Source organism: Canis lupus, chromosome 1, assembly GCF_003254725.2.
Source record: "Canis lupus dingo isolate Sandy chromosome 1, ASM325472v2, whole genome shotgun sequence".
NCBI classification, from domain to species: Eukaryota; Metazoa; Chordata; class Mammalia; order Carnivora; family Canidae; genus Canis; species Canis lupus.
In genome coordinates, this window is record NC_064243.1 from 16,803,653 (window position 1) to 16,830,247 (window position 26,595).

Genomic DNA, 26,595 nt, shown 5'->3' on the forward strand with positions numbered 1-26,595 from the left:
CTCAGTTTCCTCTTCCATAAAGTGGGGACAAATATTGCCCTGCTCACCTCACAGGATTGTGAGGATCCTGTGATGGGAAGAGTGTGAAAGGATAATGCAAAAACCATAAAGTGTATATTGATTATCATTATTGTAGCTTTTTCTTAAAATAAAACATAACTTCTGGGGCACCTGGGTGACTCAGTCAGTTCAGCATCCGACTCTTGATTTTGGCCCAGGTCATGATCTCAGTGTCCTGGGATCCAGCCAGTGACCAGCTCCTCGCTCAGTCTACTTGAGATTCCCTCTCTCCCTCTCCCTCTGCACTGCCCCCCCTCCACCATGCTCAGGCTTTCTCTCTCTCAAATAAAAACAAACAAATCTTTAAAATAAAATGTAACTTCTCAACTTGAATCAGCAGCTCAAATTCTATCTACTGCAAAGCCTCCTGCTAGCTATTTTAATTTATCCCTCTATAGGTCTACTAAACAATGGAATGATTTGTGTAATGCCCACTCCCATTTGCCTGTCACAGAAAATTGATCATTCTGCGATCCTTAATGTAGTCACATGTCCTTTGGAATGTGCCCAACACCAATTTAAAGATGAGGATTGGGGGCACCTGCCTGGCTCAGTCCCAAGAGCATGCAGCACTTGATCTCATGAGGTTGTGAGTTCTGGGCCCACGTTGGGTATAGAGATTATTTAAATAAATAAACTTAAAAAAATTAAATAAAGGCCAGGCTTGGAAGATAAGGGTTTTTGTCTTGTTTCTTCCTTTGTCTTATCTCCCAGGCTGGACGTTAAACTCCTCAAGGCCAGCGCCCAGTCTTTCTTTTCTTTTGTGGTGCTAGCATGGTCCACATGAGTGCAGGACCCTCAGAAGGGAGGCAGTAAATCCTCCTCTGAATGCAAGCAGAAATAAACTGATGGGGTGGGGTGGGGTGGGGTGGGGTGGGAGAGATGTCCCGGTGCTGAGAGCTGAGATCAGAGCTTCTGCAGGGGACATTTAAAAAAATCTCTATTTTGTATCTGTGTGAGATGGTGGATGTACACTTAGTGTGGTAATCATTTCACCACACATATGAGCCAAATCATACCATCCGTCTTAAGCTTACCCAGCGCTGTATGTCAATTATATCACAGTAAGATTGCGGGGAGGGGAAGAAGCCTGTAGGTCCTCAGACTCTTAGGAGGGCATTTTGGTTCCCGCTAATAGTTTAGTGAGGGCGGACCGGGGCCTCGGGTCTCTGGCATCAGGTTTGAGAGCCCATCACAGCGCTGGCAGTGGTGAAAAAACACTTGCCCGCACTAACCATCAGTCCACCTGGCCTGTGACTCCCCCTGCAACACGGAAGCCTCGAGGGGCTCCCAAAGTGGAAAGAAATGCAAGCAGATTAGGCCTATAGCACCCCCCCCACAACACACACACCCTGGAAAAGTGCGAGGCCTTCACCCGAGACAGACCAAGGTCCTTGCACAGTCAGCCTGAGGCTGGGACATCTCCTGGGCCTGGAGACTCTGGTGGGGAGACGGTTCCTGCGCAACGTGAGCTCAGGGACTCCAGGAGGGTGTGCCCCACGCCCCCACCCCAGAGCCCGAAGTCCGACTGGGGCCTCCCAGCCTCCCGCCTGCGGTCGGGCCCTGGAGGTCGCCGGGGGCAGGCACGGAGGGCCCCGCCGCCTCCCGGGCCGGCGCTCGGGTGAGGGGGCTGCGGCGCGCGAGGACGGGGGGTGGGGGGAGCAGTCAAAAATATATAGACAAACAAAATAAACCCGAAGTCCCAGGCTTCAGCCTACGGAGCCGAAAGAGGAGCGCCCTTGGAGGCTAAGCGGGAGTCGGGAGGGAGGGAGGGAGGGAGGGAGGGTCAAACTGGGAAGGAGCGCGCGTGGCCCGGCTTCCCAGGGCCTAGCGCCGGGGGCCGTCCGTGCGGAGCAGGCGAGCCCGAGGGCAGGGGCGGTCGGGGGTGGGAGGGCGATGGGGGAGGCGGCCCGACCAGGGGGAAGCCCAGGGGTCCCGGGGCGGGGGTGAGACCGAGGGCGTGGGCCCCCGAGGCCGGACGGAGGACGCGGGCCCGGAGCCGGTCCCGGGCCGGCCGGACCCCCCCGCCGCTCTCCCCGGACGCGCTAGGAGCGGATCGGGAGGCGGAAGGTGGGAAGTTCGGGGCGGACCGGGCCCCCGAGGCTGGGACGGAAAGACCCGCCCCGCAGCCGGGGGAGGGGCCGCGGGAAGGGGCTGGGCCCGGCCGAGGGGAGGAGCCGGGGCTCGCGGGCTCGCCGCCTTTAGCCCCCCGCGCCCCGGCTGCCCCGAGTCCCCCCTCCAGGCTCCGCAGGCGCAGGCCGCCGCGGCCCGCGCGCTCGCCCGCCTCCGCCTCCGCCCCCGCCCCCGCCTCCGCCTCCGCCCCCGCCTCCGCCTCCCGGTGCGCGCAGCCCCGGCCCGCGCCCCCGCGAAGCTTGACCCGGGGTCGGGCCCCCGCGGGTGGGGCGGCGGGACCCGGGCCGCGCCGGCTCTTCTCTGGGTCCCGGAGCGGGCCGCGCCCTCCCGCCGGCCGGCGCTCCCCATGCACCTGCCGGGCTGCGCCCCCGCCATGGCCGACGGCAGCTTCTCGCTGGCCGGCCACCTGCTCCGCAGCCCGGGAGGGAGCACCTCGCGGCTGCACAGCATCGAGGCTATCCTGGGATTTACCAAGGACGACGGGCTCCTCGGCTCCTTCTCGCCGGAGCCGGGCGCCCGGGGCGCGAAGGAGCGGGAGAGGAGGCCGGGCGCGCGGGCCGCCTGCCCCAAGGCGCCCGGGGGCAGCGGCGAGCCCTCCCCGCAGCCGGCCCCGGCGCCGGCCCCGGAGTACGAAGGTGAGTGCGCATCCCTGGCGGCTGCGGGGCCCCGAGGGGCGCCCAGCCTTGGGAGCTCCGCAGGGGGAATAAGCCCCTGCCTTACCTTCCAGGAAGGGGTTTGGACGCGGAGTCGGGGTTAGGGTGCAGTTTGCGGTGGGAGAAGTCTTGGGGGCCCCGCACGGCCTTGCCCCGACCTCCTGGCCCGGCCCCCGGGAGGAGCGCGTGTCCCGCTGCCGGCGCGCACGACGGGCGCAGTGGGCCCAGGAATGCTCCGGAGTGACTCTGACCGCCTGGGGCCCCTTCGTCCCAGCCCCTCGGCCCTATTGCCCCAAGGAGCCCGGCGAGGCACGGCCGAGCCCCGGGCTGCCGGTCGGGCCCGCCACCGGCGACGCGAAGCTGTCGGAGGAGGAGCAGCCCAAGAAGAAGCACCGGCGGAACCGCACGACCTTCACCACGTACCAGCTGCACGAGCTGGAACGCGCGTTCGAGAAGTCTCACTACCCCGACGTGTACAGCCGCGAGGAGCTGGCCGGCAAGGTCAACCTACCCGAAGTCCGGGTCCAGGTAAAGCGCCCACATGGGTCCCCGGGAGGGCCCGAGGCCCGCGCTGCAGCCAGTGCTCCCCTGGGTCCCCGGGCGTCCACGCGTGTACCGTGGCACCCTTCCCACCCATCCGTCTGCCTCGACCCGGCTCGCCCAGAGCCGCGGAGGAGCGTCACCCACCTTGCGCGCGCCCCAGCACAGCCCTCTTGGACATTCTGTCCCAATGCCCCCTTTGGAACAGAAAGGGGGTCTCCTTTTTCTTAACTAAAGAGGGGACTTAGAAATGGCTGGAAAGATGAAGAGCGACAGCTCGTTAGACGCAGCCAGGATCCGGACGGGATGTAGGCGGTCTCCGGGATTGGGGCCCCAAATGCCACCCTAGTCGCTAACTGCGCCCACCCTGTCGAGAAACGAAAACCCAGTCTTCTTGCAAGGGTCCTGGCGCCTGCAGTTGCAAATTTTGGTGGATTTGTTTAAGAAATTGACTTTTGCTTCTTTGGTGCACATCCAACCAAACTTCCCGCTGCTGCAGAGAGGCCTTTTCTCTTCTTTTCGTTCTTTCTTTTTCTTCTTCTTCTTTTTTTTTTTCTTCTGTAAAGGGGTTTTCGCTTTAATTAAAGCTGAATTATCTTTAATCCCTGATCATTAAAATATTTGAAAGCCTTAAATATTTGCTAGTCATCTGTGAAAAATCTGGGAGGATTTCCAAATTAGGAGAGTTTACAGAGGCCTGAAAGGGAGTCATTGGGAACAAATTTCATTGCATCTGAAAGGCGGTGGAACGAAGATGGGATTTTTGTGCGTGTCTAATGAATTATATTTCCAGGAAGTGAATATATTCAGATGTTTGGGGACTTTTTAGCCTTACCTTAAAGGTAAAAGGGGAGACAAGCTTTTGCCTTTTGTCTCTTCTGCTTATTAAAGTAATAAGGGGTTTAAAGTAATGAGTAAATGTCGTAGTTTTAACATATAGTTCCATAATGTAACTCAGGATTAATTTGCAAGGACAGTTCAATTTCTCTGACTTTGGGGCAGTAGAACTGCAATGGTTGCATTGAAGGTGCGGACATTTTAGTACCTGCTTTTCAAGGGGAGAGGATGGAGTACGGGGTAAGAAAAGAACACCAGTGAAAGATGAAGGGAGAGGAGAGACAAAGCCTCCCGGTGCCCCTACAGAATACAGGCACTGCCAGGGCAGGGGCTGCCCTCACACTTGATACCACCTCCGTCCTATGTTCCTTCCTCCCTCTTTATTTGTTCAGGGATTTTGGCTCCTCCTCTACGTTGTCAGCTTCTTGAGAACAGTGTATGTGACTTCTCTGTGACCACAGGGCCAGCACAGTGCCCAGCATATGGCGGGTTCTTAACACATGGCTATGATGTAATCAGACGGGGTGGAGGGGTCTACTGTGGACCTCCAACTGTGTAGAGGGCAGCAGTACAGCCCTTAAGAGCGGACTATCCCAGTCTTTAACTCTCTGACTTTGAATACTGGGTGGAAGACTCTGGCCAATATTTTGGGGGCCGGATGGGGCATGCAGGGAATTGGAGGAAGCAGTGGCATGGGAGCCTTTTCCAAGCTAATATTTCTCTTTTCTCTATTATCGGCAGATATCTAATGTTTCTGGGGAAAATTGGGGTCTCGGCTATGGGGATGAATCCTTTGTGGCAAAGGAGTAGGGTATTCACTTTTTTGTTCTCTGTTTCCCCCAAATCCTAGCCTTACATACACTTGCCCTGCTCTGCCCAGGCGCTGGGAGGTCCGTCCCCACCGCCCCCCCACCCCCACTCAAAACTGCCTTCTCCCTCCTAAGGTCTCAGCTACTCCCCTATTTCCTTCCATTAGTCTAACACTGAAGCCACCAGTTTGGTCAAAGTTCTTTTAGATTCTCTGCTAAACTAGACCGGTTCTGTTTCCAAGGGTGATAACTTGGTCACCACCTTAATCACACCTTTTTTTCTTGTGCTTTTACCAAATCAGTAATGGACGTTTTCATCATTAAGAGACCAGACTTCACTCTCGGTGCAGACTTTCTATGTGTAAAGAAAAGAAAAAAGAAAAACTTGAACTCATTGAACTCATCTTAATGTCAAAATTGACTCCAAAAAAACTCAACGTAAATATAATAAACTTGAACTCCTCTACTCACTGAGAACCATTTATAAGAAATATCAGAAATACTAAAGGACTTTAAAAAGGGGGGGAGGATATCTGGTTGGCTCAGCGGTTGAGCCTCTGCCTTCAGCTCAGGGTGCAATCCCTGGGTCCCGGATGGAGCCCCCAATTGGGCTCCCTGCAGGGAGCCTGCTTCTCCGTCTATGTCTCTGCCTCTCTCTGTGTCTCTCATGAATAAATTTTTTTTAAAAATCACTTTTTTTTAAAAAAAGGAAATACCAAAGGGATATTAATAAAAGAAGAAGGAAGATCTTATGAAAGCAGCAGCTCAAATAAGCTTGGAATAAAATAAACCCACTTTTTTTTGTCCTACTAGTTCTCAAACCCAGTAATTCCTGGAATCGCTGTATGTTAACATGCAGTGCTGTCAGTCAGGGTTCTTAGAGTATTTGTCTATACCTATGTCTATGTTTATCATGGAGACAAAAACAGGTAAAGCACAGAAAGTCTGAGCCAAAATCACAGCGAGCGCGAGCTGAGCCACACAGGGAGGAAACAAAGTCTAACCCGAAGTGCCGGAGCCCAACCAGCAGGTCCCCGAAATTTGGTGAGACCTGCTTTCCAAAATGCTGGGTCGATTCCCAAAGTTAGCTTCATTTTTAAATTTCATTTATTCATTTGTTTGTTTTCGGAGCGCCCGCTGGGTGCCAGGAGTCGGAAATAGAGAACAGCCGCAGCTGCGGGTGAGGTGTGCAGGGGCGGGGCGGGGGGGGGGGGGACGAAGAAGATGGGAGAAAGCGACTCCGAGGAAACGAGAGGAGGCAAGGGGCAAAAAGGTGGAAACGGGGTGGAAAGGGAAGGGGAGCGTGGGGGCGGGGGGGAGTCGCCGCGGCCCGGCCGGGCTGCCCGGGAGCAGGGCGGGGTGCGCCCCGAGCTCGGCCGCAGCCCGACGGCCGCCTTGCTGCCCTCCGCAGGTGTGGTTCCAGAACCGCCGGGCCAAGTGGCGGCGGCAGGAGAAGCTGGAGGTGTCGTCCATGAAGCTGCAGGACTCGCCGCTGCTCTCGTTCAGCCGCTCCCCGCCGTCGGCCGCTCTGGCGCCCCTCGGGGCGGGCCCGGGCGGCGGCGGCGGCGGCGGCGGGCCGGCGGGGGGCGCGCTGCCGCTCGAGTCGTGGCTCGGGGCGCCGCTGCCGGGCGGGGGCGCCACGGCGCTGCAGAGCCTGCCGGGCTTCGGGCCGCCGGCGCAGAGCCTGCCCGCCAGCTACACGCCGCCGCCGCCGCCCTTCCTGAACTCTCCGCCGCTGGGCCCCGGCCTGCAGCCCCTCGCGCCGCCGCCGCCGCCGCCGCCCGCCTACCCGTGCGCGCCCGGCTTCGGGGACAAGTTCCCGCTGGACGAGGCGGACCCGCGCAACAGCAGCATCGCGGCCCTGCGCCTGAAGGCCAAGGAGCACATCCAGGCCATCGGGAAGCCGTGGCAGGCCCTCTAGGGGGCTCCGGGGACCCGACGGGACCGGGCGGCCGGCCCTTCCCGCCTCCGGCTCCCCCGCGGCCGCCCTCCCGAGCCGTCTGAGCTGCAGCTGGCTCGCCGGGCAGCACCAGCCGTGCGGAGACCCTCCGGCCACCCCTCCGTCCCCGCGGCCCCCGGCCCTGCTGCGGGGCGGGGGGGGGGCGAGCGGCCCGGGCCCTCGGGCTTCGGGGACCTAAAGCGCCCGACCCCGGAAAACGACGCTGGGAGGAGGGGGGAGCCGAGGAATAGAGTTCGAGGCACTGTGTATGCGTAGTTTGAAGCCCTGGGGAGGAGAATTAAACATTGCCTTGTTCTGGTTTGACTCCGGTGAAGGGCGCCCCGGACTGCGCTGGCTCGTGTGCGGATGGGGGTCCGGGAGGGGCTGCGGCGACGCCCGGGGCGCGTCAGGGAAAGCCGAGGGTCGTGCAGGAGCCGGGCCCCCCCTGCGGATGCTCCTGCCGCGGAGACTCCACCCGCGCGCCCTCCCCTGGCGCGTGCCCGAGCGGCGACCGTGCGGGGCTCCGGGGGCCCCAAGCTCCAGGCTCAGCGGCCTGCGCGTTCCCGGGCCCTCTGCACCCCGCTAGTCAAGCTTGCGGCCGCTCCCTGGAAGGATTGACCCCAATAGGAAGCGTCGGCACCCCCTTGCCCCGGGGAAGAGCTGTGGCTCCTCCTCCCCGTCTGCAGCCCGCCGCTGCCCCAGGGCCCCCCGGATCACCGTCCAGGGCGCGGGCTGGGTGCCAGCCCCTGCTACCCAGGACTGATGACTTAGTCCTCCGAGGACACGGGCAGGGCGACTGTTCCTCTTCTGGTCCCCGAGCCTCTCTCTCTTGCCCCCAGCTCGCCGCTGACCCCCCAGCCCCGCGGTTCCGTTCAGTGCCGGCCAGGTTTGCTGCTGCGCCCTGGGGCCGTGTCCTGGAGCTGTCTGCGCCGCGCCCCCGGGGGACCCGTGCTTGCGGCGCGTGGTGGGCAGTTTCCGCTGCTCTTTGGCGCGGGCTCTGGGGCGGGAGGGAGCCCGGAGGTCCCCCGCCGGCTCTCGGGGCGTCCCACCCTGGGCAGCGCGGTCTCTGCGGCGGGTCCTGGATGTAACCCGGGTTCCCGCCGCGCACGTTCTCTGGCCTCGTGGCTTAGAGTGCGCCGGGAAAGACGCGGCCCGCGCCTTAGCATCATCCACCCACTGCGGCTCGCCGTGCCGCAGCACGTTAGTGGGCCGCTCCAGCCCCCTTTCCTTATCTAAACGAACCCAAGGACGCCACGCGAGGCAACGCAGATTGTGATCCCGCCTCTCCGATCCCACGGTATTCCAGTCCACCTGCTCTTGGGTTCCTGAAACCTACCTGGGCCAAGGAGGAGTATCCCGAGGCTGGGGGTAGAGGAAGTGTCATCACAGGATTCAAGCCTTGCCATCAGGGCCTCGAGATGCTATAGCATGACCAGGGGTGTGTGCCCCTAGACCCTCACGTGGCGCCTTGTATGTAGCAGGCTGGCCAGTAAGGGTTTCCTGGATCTGTTATTTCCCTCAAGAGGTAGGAAGTGATACTGTCACTTTCCCTCACAAGGACGTTGGTTGGGAAATGGATGGATTGGCCAAGTGATACTAGCCGGTGGCGTGGGGGAAAATAGGCAAACAGGGTGGATGTGTAAGTAAACTTCTTTCAGTTTGCACTATCCCCTTTCATCCATCGTTTCATCCTTTAATGCCCTCCCTTTACTGGGATTTATTCCGAGAACTTCCAACTTCACTGGTGAGTACTTGCTCTGCCTTCCTTCTCCTTCCCACAGTCCTGGGCACCTCTGACTTGCCCATCCCACCGTCAGCATCTTCTTTGCTTCCTTTAGATCATTTCCATGACTACTCATTTTGCCTCGTTATGCCATTTTTCTTTGTATTCTTTATCATCTGCAGCTTTCCATCCCTTCTTTCTCCTCTCTTACTACTTAGTCTGAGAATGAATATTCTAAACCATCTCCTTAGAAACCAGCAGGGTGGGTCATACCTGAATTTCAGGGACAAATACTTGAAAAATGATCAAAATACTAACGGCTAATGATCTTTGAGTTTATTATGTGCCGGCACTCTTCCAAGCAGTTTACACCTGCTGATTCATTTAAGCCTCACAAGGACCATGCCAGGAAAATACGATTAGCCTCATTTTACAAATGGGGACACTGAGGTACAGGGAGGTTGCCTCAAATAACACCTTTTGCAAGCGTTGGAGCTGGAGTAGCCAGAAGCTCTGGTCAGTTCGCAAGCATAGCGCAGTGTTCGGGAAACACTTGCTGAATAAATGCTCCTATTTCAACTCTGAGGGATAACTCATTATGCCACATTGGGAATGGGAATTAAGATCCCGAGGGATGGATGGCAGCAGTGTTTCCTGGGCTTCCACCAGCCCCAGCGCCCCTCTCCCCCCACTCCTAGGGGCTGCCTAAAAGAGCAGCTCTAAGAGCTCCAGGAGTAGAAACGCAGGAGAGGCCAGAAGTCAGGACGAAACTCGCTGGAGGTGAGAAGGCCGCGCAGCAGAGCATTACAGCCCCAGAGGACCCTGAAACGCGGCGGGGGGCGGGGGGTAGGATGCTGCTCAAGCTCACGGCTACAGAAAGCACTTTGCAGAGGCGCCGGCCAAGGTGGAGTCGCAGCTTCCGAGAAACTAGATTGTGCTGGCTATGACTTGGGGCGGCCACGAGTCTTCCAGGGACTCCGGGAGTGGAGGGGGGGGGGACAGGTCTCCCCAGTAAGCCTGCATCACTTAGTTCTCGAGTCCTGCATAGGGAGATTGCGGGTTTGGCTCAGGCGACCCTCCCGGGGTGCACCGAAGGGGAGAAAGGACTAGTTGGGAGTGGTTCAACAGGGTTGGGGAGGAAAGACACCGAGGCCCAATCACAGCGACCTGGGTCTCGAGGCAGGCACCGATTCGGGTTGACCGGATTCAGTCAGTCAGTCAGGAGGGAGGCCTAGGGAGCCTCCTCCCCAGCGGAGGACACGTGCTCCGTCCGACCTGCGGCGGGAGGAAAGCGGGTGAGCCTGGGGCTGGATGGCTCCGTCCGTCCGGCTCCTGGGTACCAGCCCGGGAGCCGCGCGGGGCGGGGCTCCAGGGCCGAGGGGCGGGGCTCCAGGGCCGAGGGGCGGGGCTCCAGGGCCGAGGGGCGGGGCTCCAGGGCCGAGGGGCGGGGCTCCAGGGCGGGAAAGGCCGCCTCGGATTGGGCCACTCCGGGAGGGGGCGGAGCCAGGCGCGGGCCGGGCGGCCGGGGCGCCCCGCGGCAGGTGCGGCGCGCACTCCACGGGCGCATCCCCAGGTCCCGGCGCGCGGGGCCGAGCCCCCCGGGCCGCAGCCCCCGCGTTGGGGGGAGCTGTTTCCGTTTTCGCGTTTTCCTCATTTTGAAGGAGTCTCTTCTTGCCCACGGGGGTGTCGTGATCACAGTGCGCGCCACGGCTCCGGATCGGCGGTGGGGCTGTTTCTCTCCCGCAGGGACGCGGGGGGACTCAGGGCTCCGCCTCTCGGGTCTCCGGGAGCCACGGGGTCCAGGGACCGCTCCGACCTGCGGGGCCTCCTGGCTCCGTGTCCTGGGGCCCGCGCTGCGGCCTCAGGCCCGCCCAGGCCGTGCATCCGGATGGGCCGTCTGGCTTTCGAAACCCAGCTCTGGGCCTGGCGGGTCTGAGCTCCCACCCCTGCTGCCCGGGAGGGTGATGGGGCTGGAATGGGCGACACCGGGAGGATGGGAGGAGGAGGCTTTGGCCAGCAACGGCCTGGGGTGGCCCGCGTGTATTTAAACAGAGCCCCTTGTTTAGGAGATGGGAGCTGTCAAACCAGGGGAGACAGTCCCTGCCCGACCCCCACTCCCACCTCCAGCTAATCCAGAATCCGAAGAGCGGAGGCGGGGGATCCCAATCCTCCCCTCTCTCAGCCAAGTTCATCGGTGAATTGAAGGTCGTTGCTGCGGGATTCTGGAAGCGGGGACGCCCAGGACTCCGCGTCAGCCCCGCGGGGGTGTCGGGTGGGGACCTCGGGGCTTAACGTCGGTAGTCGTGCGTCCCGGCTCCCGCCACCCTCCCGCCCCCGCCGCGCCCCGCAGCCTCGCCGCAGGCCCTTCTCCGCCTCCGGCCAAGTGCTCCTAGAACCTTACTGCACCCATAGAATTCAGGCCTCCAGGAGGAAAAGATTTCCCGGGCAGATAAAATTAGTGAAAAAACCGGCACTTCCTCTCTGCGCGGCCAGCCCGAGCTCTGCACCAGCCCGAGCTCCGCACCGCCTCGGGCTCCACCCGCGTCCTAACTCGCCTGGGAAAGAGGCGGCCCCGCAGCGCCCCACTGGCGCCCCCACCCTCCAAGAGGCGGATGGTGTGCTTTGCGGCCAATGCCGGCCCCTTAATTGGGAACCGGCTCCAATAATCTGGCCTCAGCTTGTTAACTGTACAATAGTGGGCAGAGTTAATGACTCATTAGTGATTAATTCTTTAACTGTGCCTTAATTGCTCACTGTAAACCCCCTTTGGCAAAACTGGATTAAATCGTCTAGATCCTTGGCCACGTCTCTCACAGCCCTGGAAAACACTCAGAGAATGCCAAGTTCCCCTCAACTTCCAGCAGGTGCAGCTGGGACGCCTGGGTGGCTCAGTGGTTGAGCATCTGCCTTGGCTCAGGTCCTGATCCCGGGGTCCTGGGATCGAGTCCCGCTTCTGGCTCTCTGCATGGAGACTGCTTCCCTCTCTGCCTATGTCTCTGCCTCTCTGTGTGTTTCTCAAGAATAAATAAATAAAATCTAAAAAAAAAAAAAAAAAAAAAAACAGGTGCAGCAGTGCCCCTCAGCCAGGAAGTGGGGAGATCTGTGGTCAGCAGAGCTGTGACACTGCCTGCTGGTGACTTTCAGTAGCCGCATCCCCCACCACACACACTTGGATCTCCAAGATCTCCCCTCTTCCCTCATCGCCCGCACCAAAGTCACCTGGAATGTAACACCCCATTTTAGAAGCAGCTTTCCTCTGCTCTGTACTTAACATGGGTGTGTGTTCACAGTAGATTCTGAATGAGGTGTATACTAGGGTGCCTTCCTGTCCAAAGTTACCTGAGAAAGTTCTTTCCAGTGCTGACACCAGCTGGGTTCTATATCTAGTCTCTCCATGTGTACTTAAAGAAAAAAAAATTAGCCCTTAGTTGTTGTTGTTATTGTTGTTTTCACCTTCTTAACTTCCCTGCAATCCTTATCCATTCTGAACATCTGTAAGGCGTGATGGACGTGTAATAGTAAGAATCTCCACCCTCAAGGAACATGGTGTAAGTAGAGGAAATGACCCATTTCTATATATGTTTTCAAATATCTACTGGTTTTCTCCACTTTGTGTTCCATAGGCTGCCCAAAATAGACATGTTCAAAACAAAACTTACTCATCTCTACTCTGTGGCTTCCTATAAACCTCCTTAAAACTCCTCCTTCTTTCTTCAGCCAGAGCCACCCAATGGATATGAGACTCATTCTTGGTGCCTCTTACTGCTCAGCCATAGAGCTTCCAGATCTTAGCTGTCCAGAACAAAGACACTTGCCAAACTCCCATCAATTAGATATGACTAAATATCTACTAATGTCTTGGAAGGGAAAACACTTCGAGAAAGTAAGTTCTTACACGTCACTGGTGTGCCCTGCCTGTGTCCCTTTCCCCATAGTCCACTGCCTACAAGGAGGGTGTGATGCTGGTGCTGGAGCACCCATCTGGGACCACGTCATGAAGCCATGCGTTGAGAATGTTGAGTAACAGGATAGAAGGGACCATATGTGAGCGCTGTACTGGCTCTGGATTGCTGTCTGGGCTCTCCGTTTCAAGTCCATTTGTCACCATCAGCCAAACCTAGCCCTTAATTAGTCATTCCTTTCAACAACTAATGCAGTTCATTACTTAACCGCATCGCTTTTACTTCAGAACACGTCTAAGCTCACCTATCCTTGATTTTCTCTTCCAGATCTCCCCCGCGCTGCACGGCTTCCCATGGCATGCAGAGCGTCTCATATGGCACTTATCACAGACGCTCCTGCTTTATGGTTGCTTCTTCATTGATTCACTCACAACCATGTATTGAGTCTCTCTCTTTCTCTCTCTCTCTCTCTCTCTCTCTCTCGAGCTATAAAGACATGGCCTCCACATGGATCTGCATGTCACTCAATCCTCAATCTATCCTTCATACTATAGCCAGAATTAGGTATCTCAAACAATTCCTCTGCTTAAAACAATTCTTGTGGCCTAAGCAACCAAATCTAAGCTCCTCCTGGTCAGTATGGCATCTGGGGCTCTTCTGAATCAGACCCGAGCCATATTTCCAGGCTTGTGTCTGGCATTCTTCCTCTTTCTCTCTTTCTTTCCTTGCCTTCTGTTCAAGTGATACCAAGGCACCCTGCATCTCACTGGTCCACCATGTGCTTTTCACTTTGTGGCTTTGAGCATAAATGTTCCTTCTGCCTAGAAGGACTTCCCAGCGTCCTGCTCCTGGTGGACTCCTTCGGGACCTGGCCCAGGTGGCTCTGCCCCTCCATGAAGCTTGGCTGCATTCCGGCAGCATCAGTTCCTTGTCCTCCCCTACCCCAGTGCCTACTGCCCCAGGAGCACTTCGCTGCTGTCCACTCAAGGGCCTTTCCAGCACGTACCCCACAGTGTCACCTATGGTCCCCAGGGGGACTGTAGGATCCTTAAAGGCCCTAGTCTGATCCTTCAGTGCCTGACCCCATGGAAGCACCCAGTAATTGATGGGCAGTAACCAGCACAAGGGGTGGGTGATTCCCAGAGGAAGCACCACATTCTGTAACAGCGTATAACAAAGAAACCTGCCTTAGCCTGTGAAGTCATGAAGTCCTGGAAGACTTCCCTGAGGCTGAGCCCTGAAGGAAAAACGGAAGAAGAAAACAGGGAAGAGTTGAGGGGGAGGTCACCAACTTCCTTCCTGCAAAGGAAGAAGGAACAGGGCTTGTCTGAGGCTCCCAAACTAGGCTGGTCCGACAGGAGCCAAAGGACAAATTAAGGAAACAAGAGTCTATGTGTGGCCACAAACAATGCAGGAGGTAGGCTCTGTATCCAATCAGGAGTCGGAAAGAGGGGAATTCTCCAACATGGGAAGGGTGTTCCGGTGCTGGACAGCCAAAAATTAACTAATGTCACTACAGGTGGTGACACGATCACTTCAAATAGATCATGGTGCGCGTCGTATGCAGAAGAGCTTGGGAGGAGGAAGGAGAGCGTTCTAAGAAGGTTGTAGATTTCAGATCTTTCCTCTTTTTTTAACATGGGCACTTGCTGCTAAAAATCCTTCTAAGCACTGCTTTAGCTGCATGCCAGAAGTTTATGTTGCACCCTCCTTCATCTTAAAGCATTTTCTGTGGGGGAAAGATATTCCAGAGCTTGGGCGAAGGCATAGGGGTGGGAAACTCTCAGGGCAAGTTCAGTAGAGAGCCGAGTTTGGCAAGAGCAGAGGGTGTGCGCAGAGGAGCGAGTGATGGAGAGAAGTCAGTTGGAGTCACAGTGTACAAAAGACTAAGAAGTTTACACTGAATGGGTTTCAGATCATCAGTTACCACTTCTAGGACCACTGTGTTGTTTCACTTTCTTCCTAGATGTGGAATGAGAGAAGTGGAAGCGCTGTCACTCCTCTGGCTCCTCCAACACGGTCCACTAAATGCTGGCATTTCTCAAGGCATCCTCTTCTCCCTCCACTCCCTCCCCCGTGGCACCCCCCTCTATGCCCACGGCTTCTATTATCTTCTGTACACTGATCTCAGAGCTCGGATTCTTTCCCTGAGCTCCTTTTGATACTTGTAAAAATTCCCCCTCCCCAAAAGCTGCATATTAATCTTCCCTTTAATAAAGCATTACTGCGATGTGAGGACCTGTACGGGGACAGCCTGGTTGCGTCTGCGGGCCCCCAAGCAGGTGCTGTGATGAAATGCTTGTAAATGAGTTGGAGCCCACTGTGGCTCCTAGACCTGATGTGGGTGTGTATAAACTTACTGTCCAGCCCTGAAAAAAACAAACAAACAAACAAACAACTCAATAGCTTCACTCAAATGCATTTGATCAAAACTGAACTAAAAAAAAATGTTTCTCAGCCTTTTGGCTAAGATCAAGTATAGTATCTGTTCTTATCAGTTTACTATCTGACATGTCCTGTATCTGAAGACAATATATTACATGGATTTTTGGAGCAGGGAGGTGGAAAAGGAGCTGGCTCTGTCCACTTCACTCATCGACCTGTATTGCAGTACTTCTAGGATGGTGCACCCTCTCGGGGCAGCCGCAACATCAAAAATCTCCTCATTCACCCTCAAACCTGGCCACCTTGCCACTACAGGAGGCTAAGCCTTCATTTTCCTTCAGGACCTGCAACAGGCTTCTAACTTGCTAATTCAGCTAACACATAGTCAGTGCCTACTGTCCTAGGCACAGAGGTACATCCACACACTTCCAGTTTCAGATCTCAAATCCTCTTTCTGCTTGCCTTACTCACTCGTTTCCCCTCCCATTGACCTTCTGGGTGATAATAGAGACTCTCTGCTTTAAACAAGCAACCTGGACAGCATCTTCCTCTCCGTAATTCCTTCCCCATACTATTTCTCAGGGTGAGCAGTACCCTTTCATCCAAAATGACAGACTGGCCTAAAATCCCACTTCTCCTGGGAAAGAGCAATCACTTAAAATCACCATGTGATGTTGAAGCTTGGCTGGAGGGAAATTTCTCTGCCAGTGATAGTTCAGAAAGGTGGGGATGGGGATGGTGGGGGCGTCCTGTGAGGAGCAAGCATGAAAAGAGGGAGACCTGAGGCTCAAGGGAAGCTGGGCTCACATGCCATTTGCACAGGGCTAGCCCTGCTGCAAGGTGGGCTTGTTCCTGCTTTTTTTTCCACCTGGTTCATACTAACCATCCTGTGTCTGTCTCCTTTTCTCCTCTCCTTGCATCTAACCCTAGTTCAAAGCTCATCTCCTCCAGGGATCTCTCTGGTTTCCCTGGTTGCAGTCTTCCTACTTCCCCAGGATCTTGTGTCTATGAATTCCCCTCTTCTGTCCTCCCCAACTCCTTTTTATTGCTAATTTTTTTATTTTAAAAATTCTTTATTTAGGGGATCCCTGGGTGGCTCAGTGGTTTGGCTCCTGCCTTTGCCCCAGGGCACGATCCTGGAGTCCTGGGATCAAGTCCCACGTCGGGCTCCCAGCCTGGAGCCTGCTTCTCCCTCTGCCTGTGTCTCTCCTTGACTCTTTCTCTCTCTCTCTCTCTCTCTCTAATAAATAAATAAATAAATAAATAAATAAATAAATAAATAAATAAATCTATCTTTAAAAATTCTTTATTTAAATTCAATTTAGTTGACATAGTGTTTTATTAGTTTCAGGAATTTAGTGATTCATCCGTTGCATGTAACACCCAGTGCTCATCCCATCAGGTGCCCTCCTTAATACCCATCACACAGTGACCTCACCTCTTGCCCCCCTCCCCTCGGGCAACCCTCAGTTTGTTTCCTAGAGTTCAGCATCTGTTATGGTTTGCCTCCCTTTCTATTTTCATCTTATTTCATTTTTCCTTCCCTTCTCCTATGCTCATCTGTTTTGTTTCTTAGATTTCACATATGAGTGAAATCATATGGTATTTGTCTTTCTCTGATTGACTTATTTCCCTCAACATAATACCCTCCAGTTCCATCCACATTGTAAATGTCAAGATTTCCTTCTTTTTGATGGCTGAGTAATATTCCTATATACATATATAAATATATATACACATATATAAATGTGTATATATATATATACATATATATATACATACACATAGCACATCTTCTTTATTGTTCATCTGTGGATGGACATCTGGGATCTTTTTATATTTTGGCCGTTGTGGGGAACATTGTTGCCATAAACCCTGGGGTGCAAACAAAAGCAAACATGAACTACTGGGACTTCCTCGAGAGAAAAAGCTTTGCACAGTAAAGGAAACAGTCAATAAAACTAAAAGGCAGCCTGTGGAATAGGAGAAGGTATTTCAAATGTCTTGCATAAAAGGACTAGTATCCTCCTCCATCCCTTTTTAAAGCAAATAAGCCCTTGGTAAACGTGACTGCCTAGCATTTAACAAAGATCTGGTGCTCGCTTCGGCAGCACATATATTAACAAAAATCTGCTGGAGGCTCAAGGTTTGGCCTGCAAGGCTTTGTACTCAAGCTCACATGACTACGTGAGTATTCAAACAGGCCTGCTCTGTCTTTTCTATCCTTTATTTCATTTTGTATGAGGTGAAGAGCACTCCTTTCAGGTTCCCATTATAGAGAGATGACTGGACTTCTTGGCAGGAGGTCGCGGGACCCCCAGCTCTGCCACCGACTTGATGATCAGTGGCTTCAGGCTGCGTAGGCTCGGTCTGGCTGGAGTTCCTGGGCTGCAAAACCAAAGGGCCAGACCCGGGGCCTCCACTACCTTCCCTGCTGCACAATTGGCTCCGGCGAACACACGAACTTCGGTAATTTGGCGGAGGCTGCCATCTGATGGCCGTTTTGGGAACTACACCTGCTGCCGGCGCCCTAGAAGCTGTCCTACTGGAAGGCTTGCTTCCCTGCAAGAAGGGCCTTCCCGCAGCCAAGCAATGACCCTCCTGAGTTCTTCCAAGTCCGTGGCCTCCATGCTTCCCCTTGAGTGGAGAGGCCCGCCTTCTCCACTCAGGTTCCCGCCCAGGCTGGGACCCAGCCCCGTGGATCCCTACATCATTAAAGCCACCCTAAGAGAAACCAGGAGGCCAAGCAAGCTGTGATTTCATGTTCTCATGCACCCCCCCACCCCCACTTCAAGTTAGGAATGAATGGGTTCTAAGGGAATTCGTGCAAAGCAGGTGTGACTTAACCCCTTAAAATTTTCATGAGGCACTATTTGCATTTTTTAATAAAATGAGCCCTGAAGTAGGGCAGTTCTTTTTTTTCTTTTTAATTGAATGCATTTGACATATCACATTGGGCGAATTTAAGGTGTACCTGTTAATGTGATACATTTCTATATTGCTATATGATTTCTGTTGTCGCAACACTTGGCACCTCTATCACATTACGTAATTATCCTCTTTTTAGTGGTTGTGATAATAAAGTTTCCGTCTCAGCAAGTTTGATGATCATAGTACAATATTGTCTGTATTGAAGTAGGGCAATTCTTAATTCAAATTCAATTAATTAAAAATCATACTGGGGGGAGAATTTTAGATGTCTGTGAAGTGAATACATTTGATCCAGAGCATCCCCATCCTGGTATAACTTCAAATTACAGCAAATAGGCAATAAATTCAGTCCTACCAGTAGACATTATATACTATAGGATTTCCAATCAGGTTAATCTCTAATACCTGGTGTTTCATACCAATGTATTAGGAACACAAATATCTTAATACGCCACCCCACTTAGAAATACATACATTTTAAGAGACAATCTGAGGTGTACAATGACCAATGCAAAGAATCAATGGTGGGATGTAGGTGTGTAAGAAATATGGTGGGGAGATATTTTGAAGCTTGGGGACCACCCTTCAATGACCGAGATGTTGGCGATTCTCAAGGCTCATCTGTGGGAAAGGATACTGAGAATGGTCTATTCGTTTACTTGCTTCCTAGAGGAACAGACATTGTCCCAGGAATGGGATTACCTTGACTCCAAGGTATTTGTAGGAGACAACTGCGGTAGAGTAACTAGAACTTGCCTTTCCCCTCTGCCCTGTTTTTCCTATTTACAAGCCAGGTGTCCTTGAGTCAGTTCTTAACTTACATATTTCAGGTTACTACTCTGTATGATTTGCATAATGTCATCTATGTTAAGGGTTGTTCTGAAACACTGAACAAGATAATCTATTTGGAATTTCCAGGTATGGCTTCTATTTATGCTAAAGTGGTGTCTGTTCCCCTGTTATAGGAAAAGGCACATCCTTCTATTTTTTTTAAGAGTCACATAGCAGAGGCTTTCAGAATGAGCACAGTATTTGTGAATGTATCTTCCCATTTCCTCCACCTAGATATTATGCAAAAGACGCGAGACCCTCGAACACCAATGTCAGTGACACTAGAAAGTAGTCATGATTTGAGGAAGAAAGTGTGTAAATGCTGCTCCACATCACTGAGATTGCCATAGAAGCCATGCAGAACAACTCAGTATTTTTTAGGTACTCAGGAAAGGATTTTGTGTCCAGATGGAGCTGACAAATAGTTGCGAATAAGCAGGAATCTAAAGGGTATTATTCCTTCTTAAGCCCATTTTAAAGTGACTATTAGAGAGGCATCTAGGCTGGCTCAGTCGATGGACTTTTGATCTCAGGGTTGTGAGTTCAAGGCCCATGCTGGGTGTAGAGATTGCCTAAAAAATAAAATCTTTTAAAAAATAACTCTTAAAGAATGGATTTCAGGTAATCAGGAGATAATGAAGGAAACTACAGCCAAGGAATTGTGGATGAGCGTTGAACATGTGCTGTCTACAGAACCATGGTGAAACGAATGAGGGATGTGTTGAGGCATGAATATTATGGAACTGATGCAACTGACCAAAAAAAAAAAAAAAAGGAAAAATATAGGACTAGAGTAAATTTGTTAATGCCACATGTGTAATAGCTAGAGCTCAAATAATATCACTTAAAACTGAAAAGTAAAAAAAATTAAAAATAGAAAAATAAAAAACCTGAAAAGTATATGTATATTTAATCATACAAAGCTAAATACAAAAAAGGTAACTTTATTGACTAATATGGGAGATAGGGCAAAGGGAAGGAGGGAGGAGAAACACTGTTTGGAGTAGGGAATGAGTAGATACTGAATAAAAACAGATGTCTGGGACGCCGGGGTGGCTCAGTGGTTGAGCATCTGCCTTTGGCTCAGGGCGTGATCCCGGGGTCCTGGGATCGAGTCCTGCGTCAGGCTCCCCACGTGGAGCCTGCTTCTCCCTCTGCCTGTGTCTCTGCCTCTCTCTCATGAATAAATAAATAAATAATCTTGAAAAAAAAAAGGCTTCATCTTGAGTTCACTCCTTAATAATTAACATAACTTCCAAATAAGGTCACATTCTGAGACGTTGGGGCTCAGGACTTCAATATATGAAAAGTATAGAGATAATAGCACCGGGGACTTGCTATAGTTACGTATATTTATACTTTTGCCAGTACGGAGCAGTATGGAGACATGAGGCCGGGTGGTATCTAATAACCACCCCAAGATGATTTGGCCCTGAACAGGAGCCAGTGGTGCAAAAATCTGGGTTGTACTGGACAAACGGGATATGGAGCTGGGGGCTGCCGTGTTAGTGGAGGGGCTCTAATTTGGAAACTTAGGTTCACACAAAAGCCTACACAAGAATGCTGATAGCAGCCCTAACCTGGAGTCTGCCCAGATAATCCTTCCACAGAGAGTGGCTAACCAGACTGTGGCCCACAAGCCACAGGATACTACTTAGCAATAGAAAGAGTGACGTCTTGGTAGATGCAGCCATGTGAATGCATTTCCAGGGAACCATGCCGAGGAAGAAAGCTAATTCCAAAAGATGTGTGTTCTCTATGGTTCCACTTATATAATACTTTTGAAAGGACAAATTTGAAAAATAGAGGACAGGTTAGTGCTTGCCAGGGTGAGGGGTGATGGCCGGATGGAGAGTGGGTTATAGAAGGACAACAAGAGGGACCTCACAGCGTTGAAACTGGTCGGTATCTTGACTGCTGGTGGAAACATGAACCCACATGGGTGATAAAAGAGTATGGAACCCAGAACACACACACACACACACACACACACACACACACACAAATGGTTACAAGTGTAACTGGGAAATCTGAATTAAAAAATTAGCAAGATCATTTCAATGCCAACATCCTGGTTGTGCTGCAAAATATTATCATTAAGAGAAATGGGGCAAAGTGTACAAAGCATCTGTATTATTTCTTATAACTACATGTGAATCTATAATTACCTCACGTTTTTCAGTTAAAAAAAATGGAAGAGTTTAACCTACTTGGGAGGACGGTGATGAAAGGGATGGGTTGGTGAGGAAATGACAGTTAGGCCCAGACATGGAGGTACAAAGGGGGCAGCAGAATGGGCAAAGGCCCTGAAGCAGCAGAGAGCTTGGTGAATCCATGAAACTAAAGAAGTCCAGTGAGACCCAGGTGGGGAGAGGTGAGGTTGGAGGCCGCAGCCAGACCAGGCAGGGCAACAGACAACTCTAGAGATTTGGCCTTCTGCCTGAAAATGAAGAGAGACCATGTATTAAGCGGCAGAAGTCCATGATTTCTTCTAAATTTGGAAAAGCTCACCCAGGGTGTGTGGATCATGGGTTGGAAGGCAGCAAGGAAGCGTGTAGAGAGACCATTCGGGCCATGTGGCCACAGGAAAACTATTTCAACATCCATCGAGAAGGAGATTTTGGATGATAAGATTCACTGTGGACTTGCAAGAGGGCACGAGCAGAGGAGTACTACGTCTCACACTTGGACTTTTTTTTTTTTTTTCGAGATTTTATTTATTTATTCATGAAAGACACACAGAGGCAGAGACACAGGTAGAGGGAGAAGCAGGCTCCCTGCAGGGAGCCCGATGCAGGACTTGATCCCAGGACCCTGGGATCACACCGTGGGCTGAAGGCAGGCGCTCAACCACTGAGCCACCCAGGCGCCCCTCACACTTGGACTTATTAATGAATAAAGGACTTGTTTTGAGTGTCGGCCGTATATAAGGCCAGCTGACGGATCCTGGTTGAGGTCTACTAGGAACTAAATCCATCAGTCACCTCAGCAACCACGTAATGCCATAGGTTTCCTTCCCTCCATGACTCTCTGGAAACCACGTGCTTCTCCAGCAGGGCCAGAAATGCACAGCTCGGAGTCACTCCGGGGACACATCAGGACCACAGGTGGCATCTTCCGGCCACCTGACTAGTGGCTAGTCTGCCTGTAACACAGTTTCTTGAACTTTAAACTAATGAACCGCTTCTTGTTTAAACAGCAGATGGTTGGGATCACATTTTTTGCTTCTGGCCGACCCAAAATGTAGAAAGTCAGCCCACGTACTCCAGAGGAGAGGGAATAAGTCAGATGTGGTGCCCGGGCCCCTCCTCTCAGCGACCGAGGAGGGATAGAGGGAAGCCTGGGCCCTCCACTGCCCCACCAGGGTCGAGACTGGACATTTACTGACATCTTCAAATAGGACAGAGGTTCTTGCTTCATATGACTCTCTCTCTTTTAATATCTCTCTCTTTTCTCCTCCTTTTCTTCTTCTTCTTCTTCTTCTTCTTCTTCTTCTTCTTCTTCTTCTTCTTCTTCTTCTTCTTCTTCTTCTTCTTCTTCTTCTTTTTGTTTAAAACATGATCCCTGTCCCTAGGAATTTCATTATTTTTTAAAATTTAAATTCAGTGAATTAACATATCATCAGTTTCAGGGGTAGAGCTCAGTGATTCATCAGTTGCATAAAACACCCAGTGCTAAAAAAAAACAAACAAACAAAAAAACAAACAAACAAAAAAAACACCCAGTGCTCATGACATCACGTGCCTTCCTTAATGCCCATCACCCACTTACACCTCCCCTGATCCCCCCGCCCTCCAGTGACCCACAGTTTATTTCCTATGATTAAGAGTTTCTTATGGTTTGTCTCCCTCTCTGATTTTGTCTTGTTTTATTTTTTCCTCTCTTCCCCTATGATCCTCTGTTTTGTTTCTTAAATTCCACATATGAGTGAAATCATATAATTGTCTTTCTCTGACTTATTTTGCTTAGCATAATGCCTTCTAGTTCCATTCATGTTGTTGCAAATGACAAGGTTTCATTTTTTGGATGGCTAAGCAATATTCCATTGCATATATACACCACATCTTTTTTTATCCATCTGGACTCTTTCCATAGTTTGGCTATTGTGGACATTGCTGCTATAAACATTGGGGTGCAGGTGCCCCTTTGGATCACTACATTTATATTTTGGGGATAAATACCCAGTAGTGCAATTGCTGGGTCGTAAGATAGCTCTATTTTCAACTTTCTGAGGAAACCCCATGCTGTTTTCCAGAGTGGCTGCACCATTTGTGTTTCCACTAACAGTGTACGAGCGTTCCCCTTTCTCCGCATCCTTGCCAACATTTGTCATTTCCGACTTGTTAATTTTATCCATTCTGACAGGTGTAAGGTGATATCTCCTTGTGGTTTTGATTTGTATTTCCTTGATGCCGAGTAATGTTGAGCATATTTTCATGTGTCTGTTGGCTGTTTGTATGTCTTCTTTGGAGAAATGTCTTGTTCTGTTCATGTCTTCTGTCCATTTCTTGATTGGATTATTTGTTCTTTGGGTGTTGAGTTTGATAAGTTCTTTATAGATTTTGGATACTAGCCCTTTATCTGATAAGACATTTGCAAATATCTTCTCCCATTCTGTCTGTTATCTTTTGGTTTTTTTTGGGGGGGGAGTATCTTTTGGTTTTGTCAATTGTTTCCTTTGCTGTGCAAAAGCTTTATATCTTGATGAAGTCCCAATAGTTCATTTTTACCTCTGTTTCCCTTGCCTTTGGAGATGTGTCTAGCAAGAAGTTGCTGTGGCTGAGGTCACGGAGGTTGCTGCCTGTGTTCTCCTCTAGGATTTTGATGGATTCCAGTCTCATTTTTAGGCCTTTCATCCATTTAGAGTCTATTTTTGCATATGGTATAAGAAAATGGTACAGTTTCATTCTTCTGCATGCAGTTGTACGACTTTCCCAACACCATTTGTTAAAGAGACTGTCCTTCGTCCATTGGATATTCTTTCCTGCTTTGTGGAAGATGAGTTGAACATAGAGTTAAGGATCCATTTCTGGGTTCTCTATTCTGCTCCATTGATCTGTGTGTCTACTTTTGTGCCAGTCCCACACTGTCTTGATGATCACAGCTTTGTAATAGAGCTTGAAGTCTAGAACTGTGATGCCACAGGCTTTGGTTTTCTTTTTCAACATTCCTTTGGCTATTTGGTTTTTTTGTTTTGTTTTGTTTTTGTTTTCTGGTTGCAAACAAATTTTAGGATTATTTGTTCCAGCTCTGTGAATAAAGTTGGTGGTATTCTGATAGGGATTGCACTGAATGTATAGATTGCTCTAGGTAACATAGACATTTTAACAATATTTGTTCTTCCAATCCTATCAATATGAACCATTTTTCCATTTCTTTTTTTTTAAAGATATTTATTTATTCATGAGAGACACAGGGGAGGGGAGCGGGAGAGAGAGAGAGAGAGAGAGAGAGAGAGAGAGAGAGAGAGAGGCAGAGACACAGGCACAGGGAGAAGCAGGCTCCATGCAGGGAGCCCAACGTGGGACTCGATCCCAGGACTCCAGGATCATGCCCTGGGCCAAAGGCAGGCACTTAACCACTGAGCCACCAGGGATCCCCCATTTTTCCATTTCTTATTGTCTTCTTCCATTTCTTTCATGAGTGTTCCATAGTTTTCTGACTACAGATCCTTTACCTCTTTGGTTAGGTTTACTCCTAGGTATCTTAGGGTTTTTTGGTGCAATTGTAAATGGAATTGACTCCTTAATTTTTCTTCTGTCTCATTGTTAATGTATAGAAACACAACTGTTTTCTGTGTATTGATTTTATATCCTACCAGGTTGCTGAATTCCTGAATGAGTTATAGCAGTTTTGGGGTGGAGTCTTTGGGTTTTCCACATAGAGTGTCATACCATTTGTGAGGAGTGAGATTTTGACTTCTTTGCTGATTTGGATGCCTTTTATTTCTTTTTGTTGTCTGATTGCTGAAGCTAGGACTTCTAGTACTATGTTGAACAGCAGTGGTATAGTGGACATCCCTGTCGTGTTCCTGACTTTAGGGGAAAAGCTCTCAGTTTTCCCCCATTGAGAATGATATTCACTATGGGCTTTTTGTAGATGGCTTTTACAAAATTGAGGTATGCTCCCTCCATCCCTATACTGTGGAGAGTTTTAATCAAGAAAGGGTGCTGTACTTTGTCAAATACTTTTTCTGCATCTATTAAGAGGATCACATGGCTTTTGTCTTTTCTTTTATTTATGTAGTATATTGCACTTATTGATTTGTTGATATTGAACCATCCTTCCAGCCCAGGAATAAATCCCCTTTGGTCATGGTGAATAATCCTTTTAATGCAGTGTTGGATCCTATTGGTTAATATCGTGGTGAGAATTTTGGCATCCATGTTCATCAGGGATATTGGTCTATAATTCTCCTTTTTTGGTAGGGTCTTTGTCTGCTTTTGGGATCAAGGTAATGATGGCCTCATAGAAAGAGTTTGGAAGTTTTCCTTCCATTTCTATTTTTTGAAATACCTTCAAAAGAATAGGAATTAATTATTTAATTTTTAAAGTTTTTAAAAGATTTTATTTATTTATTCATGAGACACACACAGAGAGAGAGAGAGAGAGAGAGAGAGAGGCAGAGACACAGGCAGAGGGAGAAGCAGGCTCCATGCAGGGACCCTGATGTGGGACTTGATCCTGGGTCTCCAGAATCGTGCCCTGGGTTGAAGGCAGATGCTCAACCACTGAGCCACCTGGTCTTCCCAGTATTGATTCTTTAAATATTTGGCAGGAATTCCCCTGGGAAGCAGTCTGACCCTGGACTCTTATTTGTTAGGAGATTTTTTTTATTATTAGTGCTTCAATTTCCTTGCCAGTTATGGGTCTGTTCAGGTTTTCTATTTCTCCTGTTTCTGTTTTGGTAGTTTATACATCTTTAGGAACACATCCATTTCTTTCAGATTGCCTAATTTGTGGGCATATAGTTGCTCATAATATGTTCTTATGATTGCATTTATTCAATATTGTGATCTCTCCTCTTTCATTCATGATTCTATTTATTTGGGTCCTTTCTCTTTTCTTTTTGATAAGTCTGGCCAGGGGTTTATCGATCTAATTAATTATTTCAAAGAACCAGCTCCTAGTTTCATTGATCTGTTCTAACTGCACTTTTGGTTTCTATTTCATTGATTTCTGCTCTGCTCTTTATTAATTATCTTCTCCTGTTGGGTTTAGGCTTTACTTGCTGTTCTTTTTCTGGCTCCTTTAGGTGTAAGGTTAGGTTGTATATTTGAGACCTTTCTTGTTTCTTGAGAAAGGCTTGTATTGCTACATACTTCTCTCTTAGAACTGCATTTGCTGCATCCCAAAGGTTTTGAATAGTTGTGCTTTCATTTTTATTTTTTCCATGAATTTTTAAAATTCTTTAATGTACTGGTTGACACATTCATTCTTTAGCAGGTTGCTCCTTAGCCTCCATGTATTTGAGCTCCTTCCAAATTTCCTCTTGTGATTGAGTTCAAGTTTCAGAGCATTGTGGTCTGAAAATATTCAGGGAATGATCCCATTCTTTGGTGCTGGTTGAGACCTGATCTATGACCCAGTATGTGATCTATTCTGGAGAATGTTCCATGTGCACTTGAGAAGAATGCATATTCTGTTGCTGTTCTGTTCTAGATATATCTGTGAAGTCCATCTGGTCCAGTGTGTCATTCAATGCCCTTGTTTCCTTGTTAGTCATCTGCTTAGATGATCTATCTGTTGCGTGAGTGGGGTGTTAAAGTCTCCTACTATTATTGTATTATTATCAATGTGATTCTTTAATTTTGTTATTAATTGGTTTATATAACTGGCTACTGCCATGTTA

General features: G+C 50.6%; 1 protein-coding gene and 1 non-coding gene across 2 annotated transcripts; both read left to right on the top strand.

Moving 5' to 3' along the window:
- The first annotated feature begins 2,539 nt into the window (after positions 1-2,539).
- RAX (retina and anterior neural fold homeobox) lies at positions 2,540-6,953 on the top strand. The gene is made up of 3 exons (XM_025421878.1): positions 2,540-2,828; positions 3,121-3,374; positions 6,444-6,953. Exons 1-3 carry the CDS (start codon positions 2,540-2,542, stop codon positions 6,951-6,953), a joined length of 1,053 nt encoding a protein of 350 aa, XP_025277663.1.
- Positions 6,954-15,042: 8,089 nt separating this feature from the next.
- Positions 15,043-15,231, top strand: LOC112645725 (U2 spliceosomal RNA). The gene has a single exon (XR_003127218.1). It is a non-coding gene; the product is annotated as a U2 spliceosomal RNA (small nuclear RNA).
- The last annotated feature ends 11,364 nt before the right edge of the window (positions 15,232-26,595 follow it).